This window comes from Ambystoma mexicanum, chromosome 4q, assembly GCF_040938575.1.
Source record: "Ambystoma mexicanum isolate Mex_15411 chromosome 4q, UKY_AmexF1_1, whole genome shotgun sequence".
NCBI lineage: Eukaryota > Metazoa > Chordata > Amphibia > Caudata > Ambystomatidae > Ambystoma > Ambystoma mexicanum.
Window position 1 is genome coordinate 887,305,614 of NC_090928.1, and position 15,405 is coordinate 887,321,018.

At 44.0% G+C, this 15,405-nt stretch overlaps 1 protein-coding gene across 1 annotated transcript in view; it reads right to left on the reverse strand.

The window, feature by feature from the left end:
* The window catches only part of LOC138468059 (calmodulin-lysine N-methyltransferase-like), a 734,539-nt gene that overhangs the window by 474,328 nt on the left and 244,806 nt on the right, over positions 1 to 15,405 (reverse strand). The window contains exon 2 of the mRNA XM_069608456.1: positions 1,620 to 1,795. Coding sequence (XP_069464557.1) covers positions 1,620 to 1,795 — 176 coding nt within the window. The remainder of the gene's footprint in view (positions 1 to 1,619; positions 1,796 to 15,405) is intronic.

A 15,405-nucleotide genomic window follows, 5' to 3' on the forward strand; every position in this document is an offset into this window, starting at 1 on the left:
AAAACCCCTAGAACTCTCATTCAGTCCCCCGACTTACTTGTTAGATCCCTCATCCTCTTTAACCAAGCTAATTAGAAATCTTGGCTTTGGATGAATGACCTCTTCCTACCATAATCAAGGTTAAGAAAACTTAATCAGAGTAGGTTTACATTTATTCTGCATTCCTCACCATCAGCCAAAGACAAACTGTAGTGGCAGGCCATATATATTTCTGTCTTGATTATGGTAACATGCTTTTCATTATACTCATCCAGTCTAAATCTCCAATACGTCCAGACCATAGGGGTTTGCCCTATATAAATTCCTGTGCCTGATCCATAAATAATTACATGGTACAACCCCCTCCTATTTATCAAAAAGAAATCTGACTAAAATGTCCTTTGCTTTGTTCCCAGAATGTCACCATCTTCATGAGGAGGCAATTGCTTTAGTGTGTGCCCCTCCTCCCCCGCGCTGAAACAAGCACACACGCTGTTAGGACTTAAGCCAACCACTGTTATTTCAGTATAGCCGCCCCCCCAAAACACTTCTCTTCAACAGTTAAGACACTTGCTTTCTACTCCATTCTCTGCACAACATCTCCAAGAGGTGGCTTAGCCACAGTGTGTGTTATATAAATATTCTGATTCATTCGCAAGTACACACACGATGACCCCTGTTAAATGCACCACGTTGAATGTTAAGGAGACACCCAACAGCAAAACAATACACTTGTCTAGACACCTAATAGTGAAACAGACTTGTGTGGCCGCATATGAGGAATATCTTGGTGCCAAAATATTTGCATTATGCTTGGAAGAAAAAATGCCATTTCAGGCACATAAAAAAGGAGTGATATGTCCAAGCATCAAGCTCAACTAGAGTAGCTGTGAGTTGTCAGCATATTGGCGAATGAAGAGTAAATCTACAAGAGAACAGTGGACAGGTGGTTTATCACACCAAAAATCAGAAATGTGTAGTTGAAGCAATAACAATAATTTGGCTCGGTTCTCAGCACTTAATTAATCATTAGTTAGATATTAATGCCAGGGGGGAAAATGTCAAGTTACAAGCTACCAGCAAGCCATAAAAAGTCACTCACCACCTTAATTCTACACATATGGGCAGCATGTAATTTCTTACTTGCAAGGAGTCAATTATCACTAGCCAAAGGCTAGTGGCTACTGCAGATTTTGCACCCTTTTAATGCAATAAAGATACAAAAAATAAAATAGATGTATGTAGAGGTGAGTCATGTTTTATGTGAATTTGTGAAATCATATTTTTTATAAAAACCATAGTTGACATTATAAATTCCCGAATTTACGAAATCGCAACACAATATTGCTAGGTCACATTACGAAAAAGGATGGGTGATCTGGCACAGTACTGGATCATTAGAGAAACAGAAGTAATGCACGCACAGGAACAACACATTTCTGCTTAATTGTACAATAAGGATACATTTATTTTAAAAGGGAATTATATTGCAAAACATGAGCTCAAGCTATACATCTAGCAATCTCAATAAATGACTATTGCTCTTTAAACAGTGAAGGTCTCTGCAGAAAGTAACAAACATATTTCAAGCTAAAGCTATACATTGTTTATAATTAAGTATAAAACAGGGAATTAAGTACCTTATATGGAGACTGTATTCAGGAATAAAGGTGCTTGTGTACTTAAACCATGATCCAGGATCATCTTCTGGCAACTTGCTTTTAATTTTCGTTCGAGAAAACAAACAGAACGACTGAAATCTTCTTACTGACACTTGCTGTAGATGCACACTATCCAACCGTTGCTTTTTGAGAGCCTTGAAAATTGGAAATAAAATCCACTTTAATAAACACAATTCAATTTAGATGAATGACAATATTATGCTCTATTTCAGTAATTAATTGGATTTTAAGTGTGGTCTGGATGTGAACACCTTGGTGATACAGCGAGAGATAGTGAGTAGATGGGTCTGTCTATGTCAATGTGTGCACACATGCACACATAAACGTCAGTAGTTTCAAACCCCAAGAGAGGAGGAACAGGGAAATGTAAAAAAAGAAAGAAAGCTCATGGGAATGACAAGATCTCAGATGAGACAACACCACTATCAACTTGTCACGGTTTTGACAAAGAATCTAAGCTTTGGCCCTAATTTACAAATAACCACATGGAACTTTTTGAATATCTGCTAACAATGTATAGAAGAAAATGCAAAACATTTTTTTCAGGCAGCGGACCAGAAAACCTGGGGAAACTACTACAGTTTCAGGGTATACATTAGCTGACATCAGAAATATACATCATCTTCTATACTTGTATAAAGAACAGGAATGTAGTTTTTCTAGTATATTTGAGGAATTCAATATTGATCAAAGCCCAACTATACGATCAGAACTCAAAAAGAAATCCACGCTCACAGAGAATCTTCAAAGTGGTAATTCGGTGGATAACGTTTTCTGATATGGTAACCAAGAAAATCTATAAACCTAGAGACAACAACATCGAAAACTGTGGTTTGCCCAGAACCTACCCTTCCAAAAAAGGGAAGCTTAAATGGCTTAAAACAGGACAAGTGCATTCTTATTCAACAGGAAAACAAAGGTAGGAACATTGAACTAATGAACAGAGTAGAGTATGTCAAAGCTGGCATGGAACATCCTAGCACACCAGAGTGGCAGACTAAAGCTCTTTTGACTAGGTTAAGACTTAAAAACGATGTTAAAAATGAAAATAAAGTGTTGGGGAAAAGAGGGGACCATCAAAGATGAAGAAAGGGAATTTCAGTTGGTGCCATGTCCATACCAAACCTACATTTTCTTTCTTCCCAAAAATACAAAAGGATTTTATAGATATCCCACAAATGGGGCCAATTTTCTGCGGGATAAATTCTCTACTCGAACCTCTATAGGAACAAATTGGTACCCTTTATAAACGGGATAAAGCACAAATTGTTGTGAACTGTTAACGATTATGATAAGGAATGATAATGAAATTGCAGGTTTAACTGTTTGACCCTCCGATTTAAAGGTCCGTCTGAATGCAATGATCTTCTAATACTATTCTAAAACCCGAAAAGATCATTGTGTGGATGCTAGAGGTCATAGAATTATTTGGGAATGTGTCAGACTTATAAATGGTTCAAAGACTGAAATATATACTATAACCACATCCTGTCATGAAGAAATTAGCATGAGTTGGGCAAACCTGAGTTTTGCATATTTGGGTGTTCAAATATCTAGAGATACTCAGAAAATGTTGACTAAAAATGCATTGATGAAACAGTTTGAAATGAAATTCTTTTAAAAAAAATATTTTTTATTATTTTTACAACACGACAACCATATAATTCAATAACCATTGTGCATAGTAACTATCGCATACAGTTTCATGTTGCATTTTCTCCCCCACCCCCATTCCCCTCTCACCCCAGCCTACAGCGCCCTCCAATCTTCCCCCGCCCGCTCCTACTTACTTCCACTGCTACTTCGCCCCTGAAGGGCTATCTTCTCCCAGGCTTTCCCGGTCTGACATGGATAATGTTGCTATGAATTGTCTCCAGGCGACCACCGTGTCCGCTTCCTCCTCCCCCCCACCCCCCGCATGCTGCTTTCGAGCCATGCCGGCGTTTTGGCATTTACCCATTTCTTAAGATCTTGCCACCAAATCTGTGCCTGCGGTTTCCTACTCGCTTTCCAGCTCATTACTATTCTGCATTTAGCTAATATATAGGCCAGGTCTTTCAGTTTGCTCATATGTTTAGTTCTACGAGGTCTGGGGAACCCCCCCAACAGGCACGCCCAAGGGGAGCGCACGTCCAAGTTTATCTCTTTTTCTGACATGTAGTGGGCCATTTCCCTCCAAAATTCTCCTATTTCGGGACTTGCCCAAAACATATGTACCATTCCTGCATTGAGCTCCCCATGTTTCGGACATGTCTGTACCCCTGCGTGTTTAAACTTAGCAATTTTTTCCGGTGTCATGTATGCTCTGTGGGCGACGTATAACTGTATCTGAGACCTTTTTTATGGTCTCCTACACTCTGACCCACAGCCCATCTTCCATTGATTCCCTTACATCCACCTCCCAATCCTATCTCGTCTGGACCGCCTCTTTCCCAACCGTAGACATCAGCAACTCATATATACGGGAGACCTCGTGGCCCCCTTCCGACACGTCATAAAGTGTTTCTATGACTGTCTCGGGTTGTTGGGCCAACACCGCTGCGGGCCACATACTCCTCACCAGCCTAGAATGTATGATATGCTGTCCCCGATGTAACCCTGTGTCCTCTACCAGTGTATCGAACTCCTCAACCTTCTCGTCTCGCCACACAGCTCCCCCCCATTGTCACTATTCCAACTGGTTCCCATTTCCTTCTGATGTTCAGTCTCATTTGCTCTTCTACTCCTTCTAGCGCCACTAGCGGAATCTGTGAGGAACACGGGGACGGGTTCTCCATTAATTGACAAGCTCTGTGCCACATCTTCCCTCCCAGGTCCAATAGTCTGGCCCCTCCCACCTTCTGTTTCGGCAATCAAATCCGCTTGTTCAAGAAATAGGGGGTGCATTCGGCACCCAACAGTTTAGATTTGAGTGTTTGATCCTCTGACAGCCACCTTGCTACATATTGGAGTTGGCTAGCCAGATAATATAATTCGTAGTTTGGCAATCTGATACCTCCTTGCTCATACAAGTTTTGTAACTTCCATAATGCTAGTCTATTCCTGGAATTATGCCAGATGAAACCCCTAAATTTGCTCTGTAATTTCGAAAATAATATGTTGGGTATTGTATGTGGGATATTAGCAAAATAATGTAATAGCCTGGGCAGTACCACCATCTTTAGTAACGCTACTCTTCCCATCATAGGCAAAGGTAGCTTGGCCCAAAATACCATACTTTTCTCTATTTTCGATACCGCCTTCACGGTATTGTGCCTCCTGAGAACTCCCCTGTAAAGAATCTATAACATGACGGAGTCTCCGCAGCCGCAGGTTGTCAGATATATTCCTACGTGGGACATACCTGTTTGGTCTGGGTGTATGAGTTTGCTTATGACTGGTCTTAACCTATTCCCCATTACTGCTGTCAGGATCGTACTGTCCTGATTGAGCAGCGAGAGCAGTCAGTAGGTCCTGCACTCCGTGTCTGGTTTGCTGGGTTGGAGGAGCGGAATAAGGATCACCTCCCGTGGAGACCCGGGCAATGTGCCTGTACTGAACGCCTCATTGAGCATTGCTAGCATTGGGGGGGGGGGGAGTATATCTGACAAATAAGCTTTATAGAACTCGCTCGGGAGTACATCTGTCCGCGGGGCCTTGCAAGTGGGCAGTAGCTTGATTACTTGTTCTAGTTCTTTTGATGTTATTGGAACCTCTAGATTCTCCCTCTCTGTGATCTCTGTTATTGCTTCCAGTATATCCATCTCTTCTCCTTCAGTTGATTCTGCATGTATAGTATTCAAGAAAGCATTTGTTTACTCCTTCTTGGGTTTCTCATATCTGACCATGCATCCTTTGCATTGCTCTAATTGTTTGTCTAAGGGTCTCCCTTTTATATAACCAGGCCAGTAATCTGCCTGGCTTGTCACCTTCTGCATGCTGCCTCTCAACATATTTCATATAACCTAGGTTGCTTAGCCTTTGCGAGTAATCCCTACACTCTTGTTGTAATTGGTTTATGGTCTTGGCCTCCTCTTGGGATCCTTTACTCTCCTGCATCCTCTTTTCTAACTCCCGTTCTGAGTTTTGTAATTCCCGTGTTATATCGCCTTGCAACCCCTTTGATTTAGACATTGCTGCTCCCCTCACCACTACCTTAAATGCCTCCCACAGTGTCCCAGCTGAATCCACACTACCAGTGTTATGTTCGAAATATTCCTTTATCTCTTTTTTCAGATCCTCTCTGAACACTGTATCTTTTAATGATTCTGCCCTGAGTCTCCCTGTCGGGATTCTAGCTCTGGGTGGTAGAATTTGCCACGTTACCACCAGTGGGGCATGGTCTGAGAGGACTATGGCTTTGTATTCTGCTTGTGTCACTTCGTTTGTTAACTCTGTTCCGATAAAATATAATCTAACATTGTGTGCAGGTTCTGTGGGGCACAGTATCCTCTATATTGTGGGTATCGGAGCCTCCATACATCCACTAGCCGAAATGCTTTTAACAGGGTGCCTAGGGCCTCTGCTGCCGGGTTGTGTTGTGTGACCTTTTCATCCGACCCATCCATCCCTGGATCCAGGGTACAGTTAAAGTCCCCCCCACACCACCACTCCGTCTATATACAGACTTACCTTGGTATAAATGGTCCTAAAGTAGGCTGTGGTTTCTTGGTTCAGGGCATAAACGTTAATAATACACACTTTTATTCTCTACTAGCCCCCTTATTAACACCATCCTGCCGTCTTTATCTATGGTGAACAGTAGTAGCTTGAACGAGACATGTGGCGCTATCCATGTTAATACCCTTCTAACGTACACTGAATATGTTGCTCCTAGGGTAATCCCTTTCCATTTCCTTGTTATCACATCCCGATTTTCCTTGGTCAGATGAGTTTCCTGCAACAATGCTATATCTATTTTCTGTCTCTTCAAGTACATCAAAACCCTGTTACATTTAATGTAGTCATTGAGCCCCCTCACATTCCAGGTTGCTATCTTCATTTCACCCATTTTATCCATTTTCCGTTCCTCCCATCTCCGCACTCACCCTCCTCATCGCATTTTTTGGCTTCTGTCTGTAGGCTCATCCCCCTTTAATTTTCCCAACTCCCTCCTAAGTCCCTCCTCCCTCTCTTCTCTAGTTACCCCAACTCCCACCCTTCCTCCTCCCCAACTATCCCCAACTGTTGCCCAGCTCCATCCCTGGATCTCAGGCTACCTCACATCTAGCCCCTTTCATGGTCAGCTGCCAATACTTGGGGCTCAACAGGAGGATACCGTACTACCAGTATCCTGAACTACCTCCTCTGGGTGATAGCGTGTTTCATTGTGATGCTTATCTCGAAACATCGCCTGTGTCTCCTGCATTAGGCCAACAGTATATTGCACACTGTTTAACCCTTATGTGCACCTTCCCCACTAGTCACAACGTGTTCTGTTTCATATTTTAGTCCCAAAGTCAATGTCGTTGCTTAATTATTACCCCACCACATCTGCTCTATCCAAATGTGTGTTTCAGGTAAATTGCAGGTTCACTTATCCATTCTGCTCTCCGTCTGGTTGTCCGCTCCTGCCGGGCAGTTCCTCAAATCCAGCCATGCCGTCACGTCCTCCGGAGTCTCAAAGAAGAGTGCTTTATTCTTGTGCATAATCTTCATTTTTGCCGGGTACAGCAACATATATTTGAAGCAAGCGTCATGCAACCTTCTTTTCACCGACACGTAGTTCAGGCGCTGCCTCTGCACCAGGAAGGTGTAGTCTGGATACACTGTGATGGTCGCCGACGCCCTGCTGATCGTTCCTCCTTTTCGAAAGTGCTCCAGGATCATCTCTCTATCCTTATAGTTCAAGATTTTAGTGATCATTGGCCGAGGAGAGGCTCCGGAGGTGGCCTTCTGACTTGATCCCTGTGCGCTCTCTCCACTGCGAACCCCTGAGTGAGCGTCCCCCCCGCTTATTTCTTGCAGCAGTATATTTGCGATGTAATTCGTTGGGTCTGATCCCTCCTCTCCTTCCGGGAGTCCCACAATGCGTATATTGTTCCGGCGTGCTCGTCCCTCTGCTTCCTCCGCCCTGTCCTCCAAATTACGCATTTGTTGTTGTAGCACGGCCACTTCTTTAACGTTGGCGGTGCAGGTGCTCGGGTTATCTTTCACTTCTTTTTCTAGCCCTCCAGTCTGTTCGACCAGCGCCCCAACTTCTTGCCTCAGGAGGTTGACATCTACACTTGACTGCGTCGATCTTAAATTCTAACGAGGACTTCAGTTCTGCGATGGCCGCGTCAATCTTGCCCTCCCATGATGCCTTCAGCTCTGCAATGGCTTCCAGGATCTGTTGATCATTGTGCGTCAGGGTCATTCCTCCCTGCGTGCCTTTCTCACTTGTTTTTGCAGCTTTCGCTCCCAGAGTTGGTTTGGCAAAACTGTCTATTGTCGGCTGTGTCCCTTTGGTTTTACCCCGTTTAGACAGCATTCCTGTTTCCATGTGAGGCACTGTTCCGACTGGCGTCCCCGGCTATACCGTCTCTCGGGCTGGAAGGTGCTTCCCAGGCGCCGTCCAGTAAATGTCCAGTGGGGACTCACTATTCCTTTCTCAGGCTGCCTTATCGAGCTTAGGTCCTGGAGTGTCGGGGTAGTTCACGATTAGTCTCGTGTCAGTTTCCTCCGTGTTCGCTTCCCTGCCAGGTCTTGCAATCTCCCAGGGGGGCAGCCCCGCCCCAGCCGAACTGCACAGATGGTTGTGCACCACTATTCTGCCATGTGCGACCTCCCTGTGGAGTATCACTCTAGCATCTGCTGGTGCCGGTCTTGTGTTGGAGTCCCGGTATTAGTTGAATGCCCAGGCTGGCACCTATCCAAGGGGGGGCGCACTGTCCCACCCGTGATCCAGCAATTGTAGTGCCTTTCTGCGCCCCCATTTGTTTATTTGTTTGGTTGAGCTTTTGTGCACACCTTTCTTACTGCGCCACTTTATTGTGACGCTCTCCAGATCGGCATTATACTCAAAATGTCCTTCAGCGGTGTCCCTCTCACATCCTTAATGGGGTGTCTGGCCCCGGCACGCAACTGTTCTGTTTCCAGTTCCAGGAGCTTACTGTTCAGCCTTATTATTTCCAGCCCTCCTGTGACTTGTGTTTCCATGCCCAGTATTCCTGCGACCGCTGCACTTGGCCCCTGCTTTGCGATTTGGTCCGGCTGCAGTTCCTGAGCTGAGCCTGTGTACGGCCGCCCACCCCGGGTCACCGCCAGGTCTTCTCCCCCTGCATTGTGTCCAGCTCTTTAGGCCGTCAGTATGATGATTCCCAGTGATCCCAGGTCCTGTCTGTCCTGCAACACTCAGCAACCCTCTACGTTTACTAATTACTGGCCTCTGCACTCATTGGTGTGATTTGGCTCTTCACATCCTGAGCAGAGCAATATGTTATGCGTCTCTGTGCACCTCTCAGACCTCTCCATATCCTAGAAGGACCGGGCCGTCCATTTGGTCTCCTATCCCCAATGCTGCCCTCTGCCTCCGTCGTTCACTAGGGGCTAAAGTCCCCACTTGTGCTGTGTGTGCCCCACTGATGGGTCTTGATCTGTTGTGTCCCCCCATACCCACTGGCGGCTCCCTTGGACCTTGTTTCTGCGGTGGGACGCATGTCTCAGCTAACTTATACCCAAGTTAGCTCCCTGAGAGGGGAGGAGTGCCAAAAGGATGGGAATGGAGCCGGTATAGCATGAGAGGGGAGGGTTGTAGTCCTGATAGGGCCAGGTTTTGCGGACCCATCAGCATTTTAGTTCCTATTTGCCCAATCCTCCACCGATCAGCCTTTCCTTTGTTCTCTCGTGGCTGCACTATTCGGTCCTCTAATTTGTTCAGGCCGTACCCAGACTCCACACTTTATCACACTACCTCCAGCTGTGTCGGGTTCTCAATGTCTCTGATCTGGTGCCTCCTCCTGTAGTGAAAGTCTCTGCAAGCGTTTCTTTTTTTTTCTGTTTTCCAATAATTCCCTTGTCCCTTCAATACATGTCGTCGTGTTGCTGTGTTGTTTGCACAATGTTGCACTGTTCGAGTCTGTTGCTTAGGTTACACTTTGGGCCTTTGATGTGTATCACTTAATTCCAGTGTTGCTTATATTCGCTGATTCCTGATTATAACGGCAGTCCGCTGGCGGTGTGCTCGTTTCGTCGGCCATTGGATATCTTCCACTGGCGCCACGGCAAGGGGGAAAGCCCTGCAATGTCAGTTCTCCTTGCCAGGTCACTTGCTCGGTGTCCAAGTCCCACTTCTCTTGTTCCTTTGTGTGCGTTCCGCAAGCCCTTATCGTCCGCCTCTTTGTCCGCCTTTTCACTGGGTTCTTGCTGCAAATCCTGCTGTTTGGCACTGTAGTATCGCAGCTATTCACTACCGGACCCAGTCTCTCATGTTAGCATCAGACTGCTTCACGCACGCCCCCCTGCAGTAGCCAGTTCGCTTATCTCCGCACATCTCTTTGTTCACCCCAGACCGCCATCTTTGGCTCCTTGCCCGGGAGCAGCTGCAATCACCTTTGGCCACGTTATACTCGAATCCCAGTGGCAATCCGTCCAAATCTCACAACAGTCCTGCAGCACAGTCTCGTGGGTCTGCACACATGATTTTATCAGTCACAGACCGCATTATGTGCATCTTTTGCACATATCATTTCAGGATCAGCAGGAGCTCCTCCGGCAACACGTCTTATCCCATAGCCCTGTAGCCACGCCCCTTCTTGAAGTGAAATTCTTATGCCAAAAATGGAAAAAGTTAAGCCTGACACTGTGGTGTAAAACAGGAGTAATTCAGATGACCCTTCTTCCAAAATAATTATATTTCTTCAATAGGCTAGCTACCTTTGCAACTCCCAAGGAAGATTATTTCTGAGATCTACAAAGTTTTTAATGTTTTTTGTGGGGAGAAGGGAATGAGCGAATATTTCTCAAAGAGTATTGCAATTCCCAGTCAACAAGGGCAGTTTTGGTTTTCCAATGATTGCCTTATACCACAGGGCCTAAACATTACGTACACTTAGTTATTGGATTGACAGTACAACTAAAAAGGCGGGTGAATATTGAGAGAACGTCTGTTTGCCCAGTTGCCAATGACTGTTTTTTATATTTGGATAAAAATCTACCAACGACCACTACACCACCATCTGTAAAACATGCCCGCCAAGAGTGGATGCGAAGAACTTATTCTGGAAAAGTAAAATATATTTTGTACAGATCTTCATGCATATGGAAAAAAAGGCTTTTTGTATTGATAACTGTAGGATTTTGTGGAATCCCTAGCAAAATGCGGGAACATGGAGATTAGGACAAATTCTTGATGGTAATACTTTATTGGACTTGGAATTTCTGAAATTTAAATACAAATGAACTTCTAGAGAAGTGCACCGCTATGGAACTCTGCAAGATTTGTTTACTACTCTATTCACTCCCTTGAATGCAAAAATACATGATTTACCTGCACTACTAGACCTTCCAACAATATCATCTCTATTGGTTGCCACAGATGACCAATTGCTTGTCACCAATGAAGCAGATGCAGTTCGAGAAGAAAGTAACTTAAAATGGAAAGAACTAAACAAAAGTATAACCCACTCCGATTGGAATCGGATATGTAATGGTCCAAAGTGCTGGAAGGTGACCTTCATTTACACTACACTCAACATAAAACTATTCATAATTTGTATTGGTCTCCCGAAAAAAATGTGGTTATATAAATTACTTACTGACAACCTCTGGTGGAACTTTAGGAAGGAAACTGGATCCTTGATTTGTAGGTTTTGCTATTGTAACAAACTGAACATTTTTGGGAGGAAGTACTTCAATGTACTGATTTGGTTAAAGGCTTTGCAAGTCCCAGACAACCAATTCTATGTACATTGGGTATGTTACTGCACCTACAAGGTATGACTGAAGCAAAACAGAAGTGGATTAATAGAGCCCATATAGTCGCTATAAATAGATATTACATCTTTGGAAACATTTCCCTCATATTAAGACTGGCTACAGAGTCTAGTGATGTTTTAAGCAAAAGAAAGGTTCTTGTATCTGTAGCATAAAATGATTGAGTACAATCGGAAGGGTTCAATGATCTGTATGGCTAAATGACTGGGTTGACTACAGACATTTATTTACAATGTGTACACCACCTATTCCTTCTTTCCCTTGCTCTGTTCATATTTTTGAAAATGAAAAATGACTATCTTGCAAATGTTATTGTTGGGTGTCCTGACCCACGTTTGAGCTATCATGCTGCAACATTTGGTGCTGTGGGCTTAGAAAATCCAAGATGGCCAAAAAGCCCACATGTGTGCCAAAATCCAGGAGAACCACGCAGTTTGTGCACACTAAAATGGTTGCCTAACTTGCCACCCACCAGTGCGAGCAGGATGGGCCGGGGTGCCATGAGTGAAATGTGTGCCAAAGGAAAAACCGCACTTTAAAATCACCTTTCCCTGAATGTCAGCTCAAAATGCCTATTTCAAACATTGCAACATATCCAAAAATCTCACTGAACACCAGCAGACATCTGGCAGAATGAAGTATGTGTGCATACAAAATCTGGGAAGTTGAAGAGCCCCAAAACAATGTTCATAACAAGACTGGCTGAGCTCTGCAGGTCTGCAGCAGCCTAACTGAAACTGGATTTAAAACTACCAAAAATCGAAAATGTTTAAATTAACTGAGTGACCTACTTTTGAGTGTCACATAGTTTGTCACTGTTGAAATGTCATAGTTTAGAACTTAGAATCAGTGTTTTGGCTACATGTGTAAAAATGGTATGTTTGATTTAAACTGGGACCAAAAAGTGACATGTTAGCTAAATTCTGGCTTGAAGGAACTGAATTCTGCCTGACAACTTCCCCCAACTGGAGTGAAACTGGATCCACAGCAGTTCCCAGGCCTAGCTGCCTTCTGCTGCCCACACTAAAAGGATATGCCATCTCTCTGATAATTGGATTAGAGGTGGAGCACCTACAGACTGCAGGAGGTTGAACAAAGCCCTTCCTTGACTCAGGCAGATGGTTTATTGGGGGGACCGTACAATAGCTTCCTCTTGGCAGAAGCTGGGAGGGGCAGGGTCTCTGAGCTTGGCAGAAACTGGATAAACTGGTTTCTACACCATGTGACCTGAAAAGACACACCCCTGTTGACCAGAATATGATTCTAAGAGAGATGTATAACTCACAGTGCGGACTTGTCAAAATTATTTAAATGATACCATAATTCTTGTGATTTTTCTGTGCACGTTTTAAGACGCGTTGGGAATTTGTGTGATGTTCTGGGGCAAAACCCCGCTATTTATTGACACCACATACTCTGTGTTTAAGATAGCGACCTGGAAAGTTACTGAGATATGTGTGGGAGGGGGGTGTATATGTGTATAAATCTGGAGAAAAATCCGATGTTGCAAAACCCACTAAAAAGCACAAAATGTTGCCATTTCTGGATGCAAGCCCCCAGGAAGAGCAGAGTTTGAACAGAGTATACCTCATGTGTTATGTGATGGGTGCATGTAATCTTAAACAAATGTGTACCTGTGCAAATATGTATTTGGGTCAAATATAGATTTGTGTGCAATTTGACAGGGGAGTATCCTTTCTGCAGACCATAAAACAGCATCACCATGACACACATTTCCTTCCCCCAATCAAAGCAGTGCGGAAAGCTTGACCAATGGGCAGTTGAGAGAGGGGTTGGCTAGTGATGCTGCACACACACCCACTTTCAAAAGCCATAAAAAGAGACTGCTGGGACAGGTAGAGAGATTGAAATCCAGTTGCTGCAACGCGCTCTGCCGCACCACACAACATCCAGAAGATACCAGATCCAACACTTAGACTTTAAAACTCCAAAGAACTTGATTCAGAACTCAAAGCAAGGGCCTAAACCCACAAACTAAGAACTCTTCTAAGCAGGCCTCAGCATCCAGCAAACCTAACAGTGGTAGCAGCTTCCAGGAGCCGTGCAGATCAGCGCTGTGTCCAGAGAAAGCTGTGCAGAAAGATCCAGGAGTTGTGCACAGACACTGTACCCAGAGATCCAGGAGCAGTGTCAGACCAGACCGCTGTGAGCAGAACCAGAGAGCTGACCCAGAACACTGTGAAGTGCCGAGACCAGAACTGGACGGAGTCCAGTCCAAAACCTGACCAGATCCGTGGCGAGGCCTATTTCAAAAATATATTGTGAGTACCTAGCAGAACTGTGCAGAACCGATCTCTTAGTTAAAATAATCTAATCCAAACTATTTTAATCTAACCAGAACTGCCTCCTAGAAGTTGTCACTTGTCATTTTTAAAAGCTGTCACCTGTCATTTTGAGTTTACTTTAAATCCGAAAAACTACCTTTATTTAATCGTCCGTATCTCTGGAACCGTTTGGGCTAGGAACTTGGTTTAATTTTCATCTGAAAGCTTAGAATCTCAGCTTTCCGAGAAGCTTAGAACCGACTTGCTACTCCATATACTGTTGCCGTAATCGTGATTCACGCATTCGCGAATTTTGCCGCGATTTGCGATTTGGTTAAAAATCCAGCCACGTGTAACCATCAGCAGTCATTTCTTTCCTTGCTAAAAATTCGTTTGCCTCTTAATCACCATCTCTGAATCATTGCTAATGTGAGCCTGAACTCATCCCTAGTATCTCTCACTCACCCTGAACCTCCTAAAGGGAATTAAAAGCATTTTCAGCATATTTCTCACTGCATTGTCACCATATTCAAAGCATTTTGCCTGTGTTTCAAAACTCCTATCTGTTGTATAAGCTGCTGGGGGGGGAATTGAACTGAATTCTATTTGATTGCATTCCTAAGAACTGCGTGCTCTCAGCTTCATCTCCTTACATTGCATAAAGGGGGCGGTGAATTGTCCAAGAAAGTGATTACATTGTCTTTTGCTGAAATCCTATCAAGTTATTTTCTGTACTGCATTTTCATTCCACATTGCATCTATTTGAAACCATAAACGTATTGTTGCTATCTTATCCACCCTATACCCACTCATCATTGATTATAAAGAAGTGTGCTAGTGCCAGACTATCCATTATTGATTACTGCTCAGATTAAGTGTGATATTCAATTATTAATTCATTATAAAAGTGTGATATATTGTTTAAATTCTCAAATAAACCTTTTAAACTTGCAAAACAGAACTACTTCTTGGCTCAGTGGGGTCAGGGGGATTCTAAGAGAGGGGTGTTATATAGGGGCAGTCATCCAGAACTCATGAACTGGACATAAAGATATATCAATAAGGGTTTCCATTCAGTATCCCAGACTAGGCATTGACTTAGCTGTAGTGTTGAATTGAATCCTCTTACAAATTGGGGGCTCGAGCCGGACGTCTGGGTTAGATCTATCACTTGTGCAGTTTAATACAGTGTGCTAACTGACGGGATACATACATCCGGTCGGATCACCACGCTGTTTTACGCTGTAAAGCACTCTTCAAAGGGACACTCTAAGGAAAAGGTCTGTTTTGCAAAAATAAAATACTAATTTCTGTAAGTCAGGACATAGATCAATCTCTAGAATGACAACCTTGGTAGACATGAAAATAGCGAGGGAGCACCTCTTACATAAGCTATTTGTGAGAGGTGAGTGGACTCACCAGGACCAAACGGTCTGGTTGCAGGCAATCGCGCAACAGGTCACTGAAACAGGGTCAGATATATGGGGAGATCAGGGTCCCCTACATGTGGCCCTGTGTGAACTATACATGGCCCCTAAGGCCAAGGATGAGCACAACAAGATTGC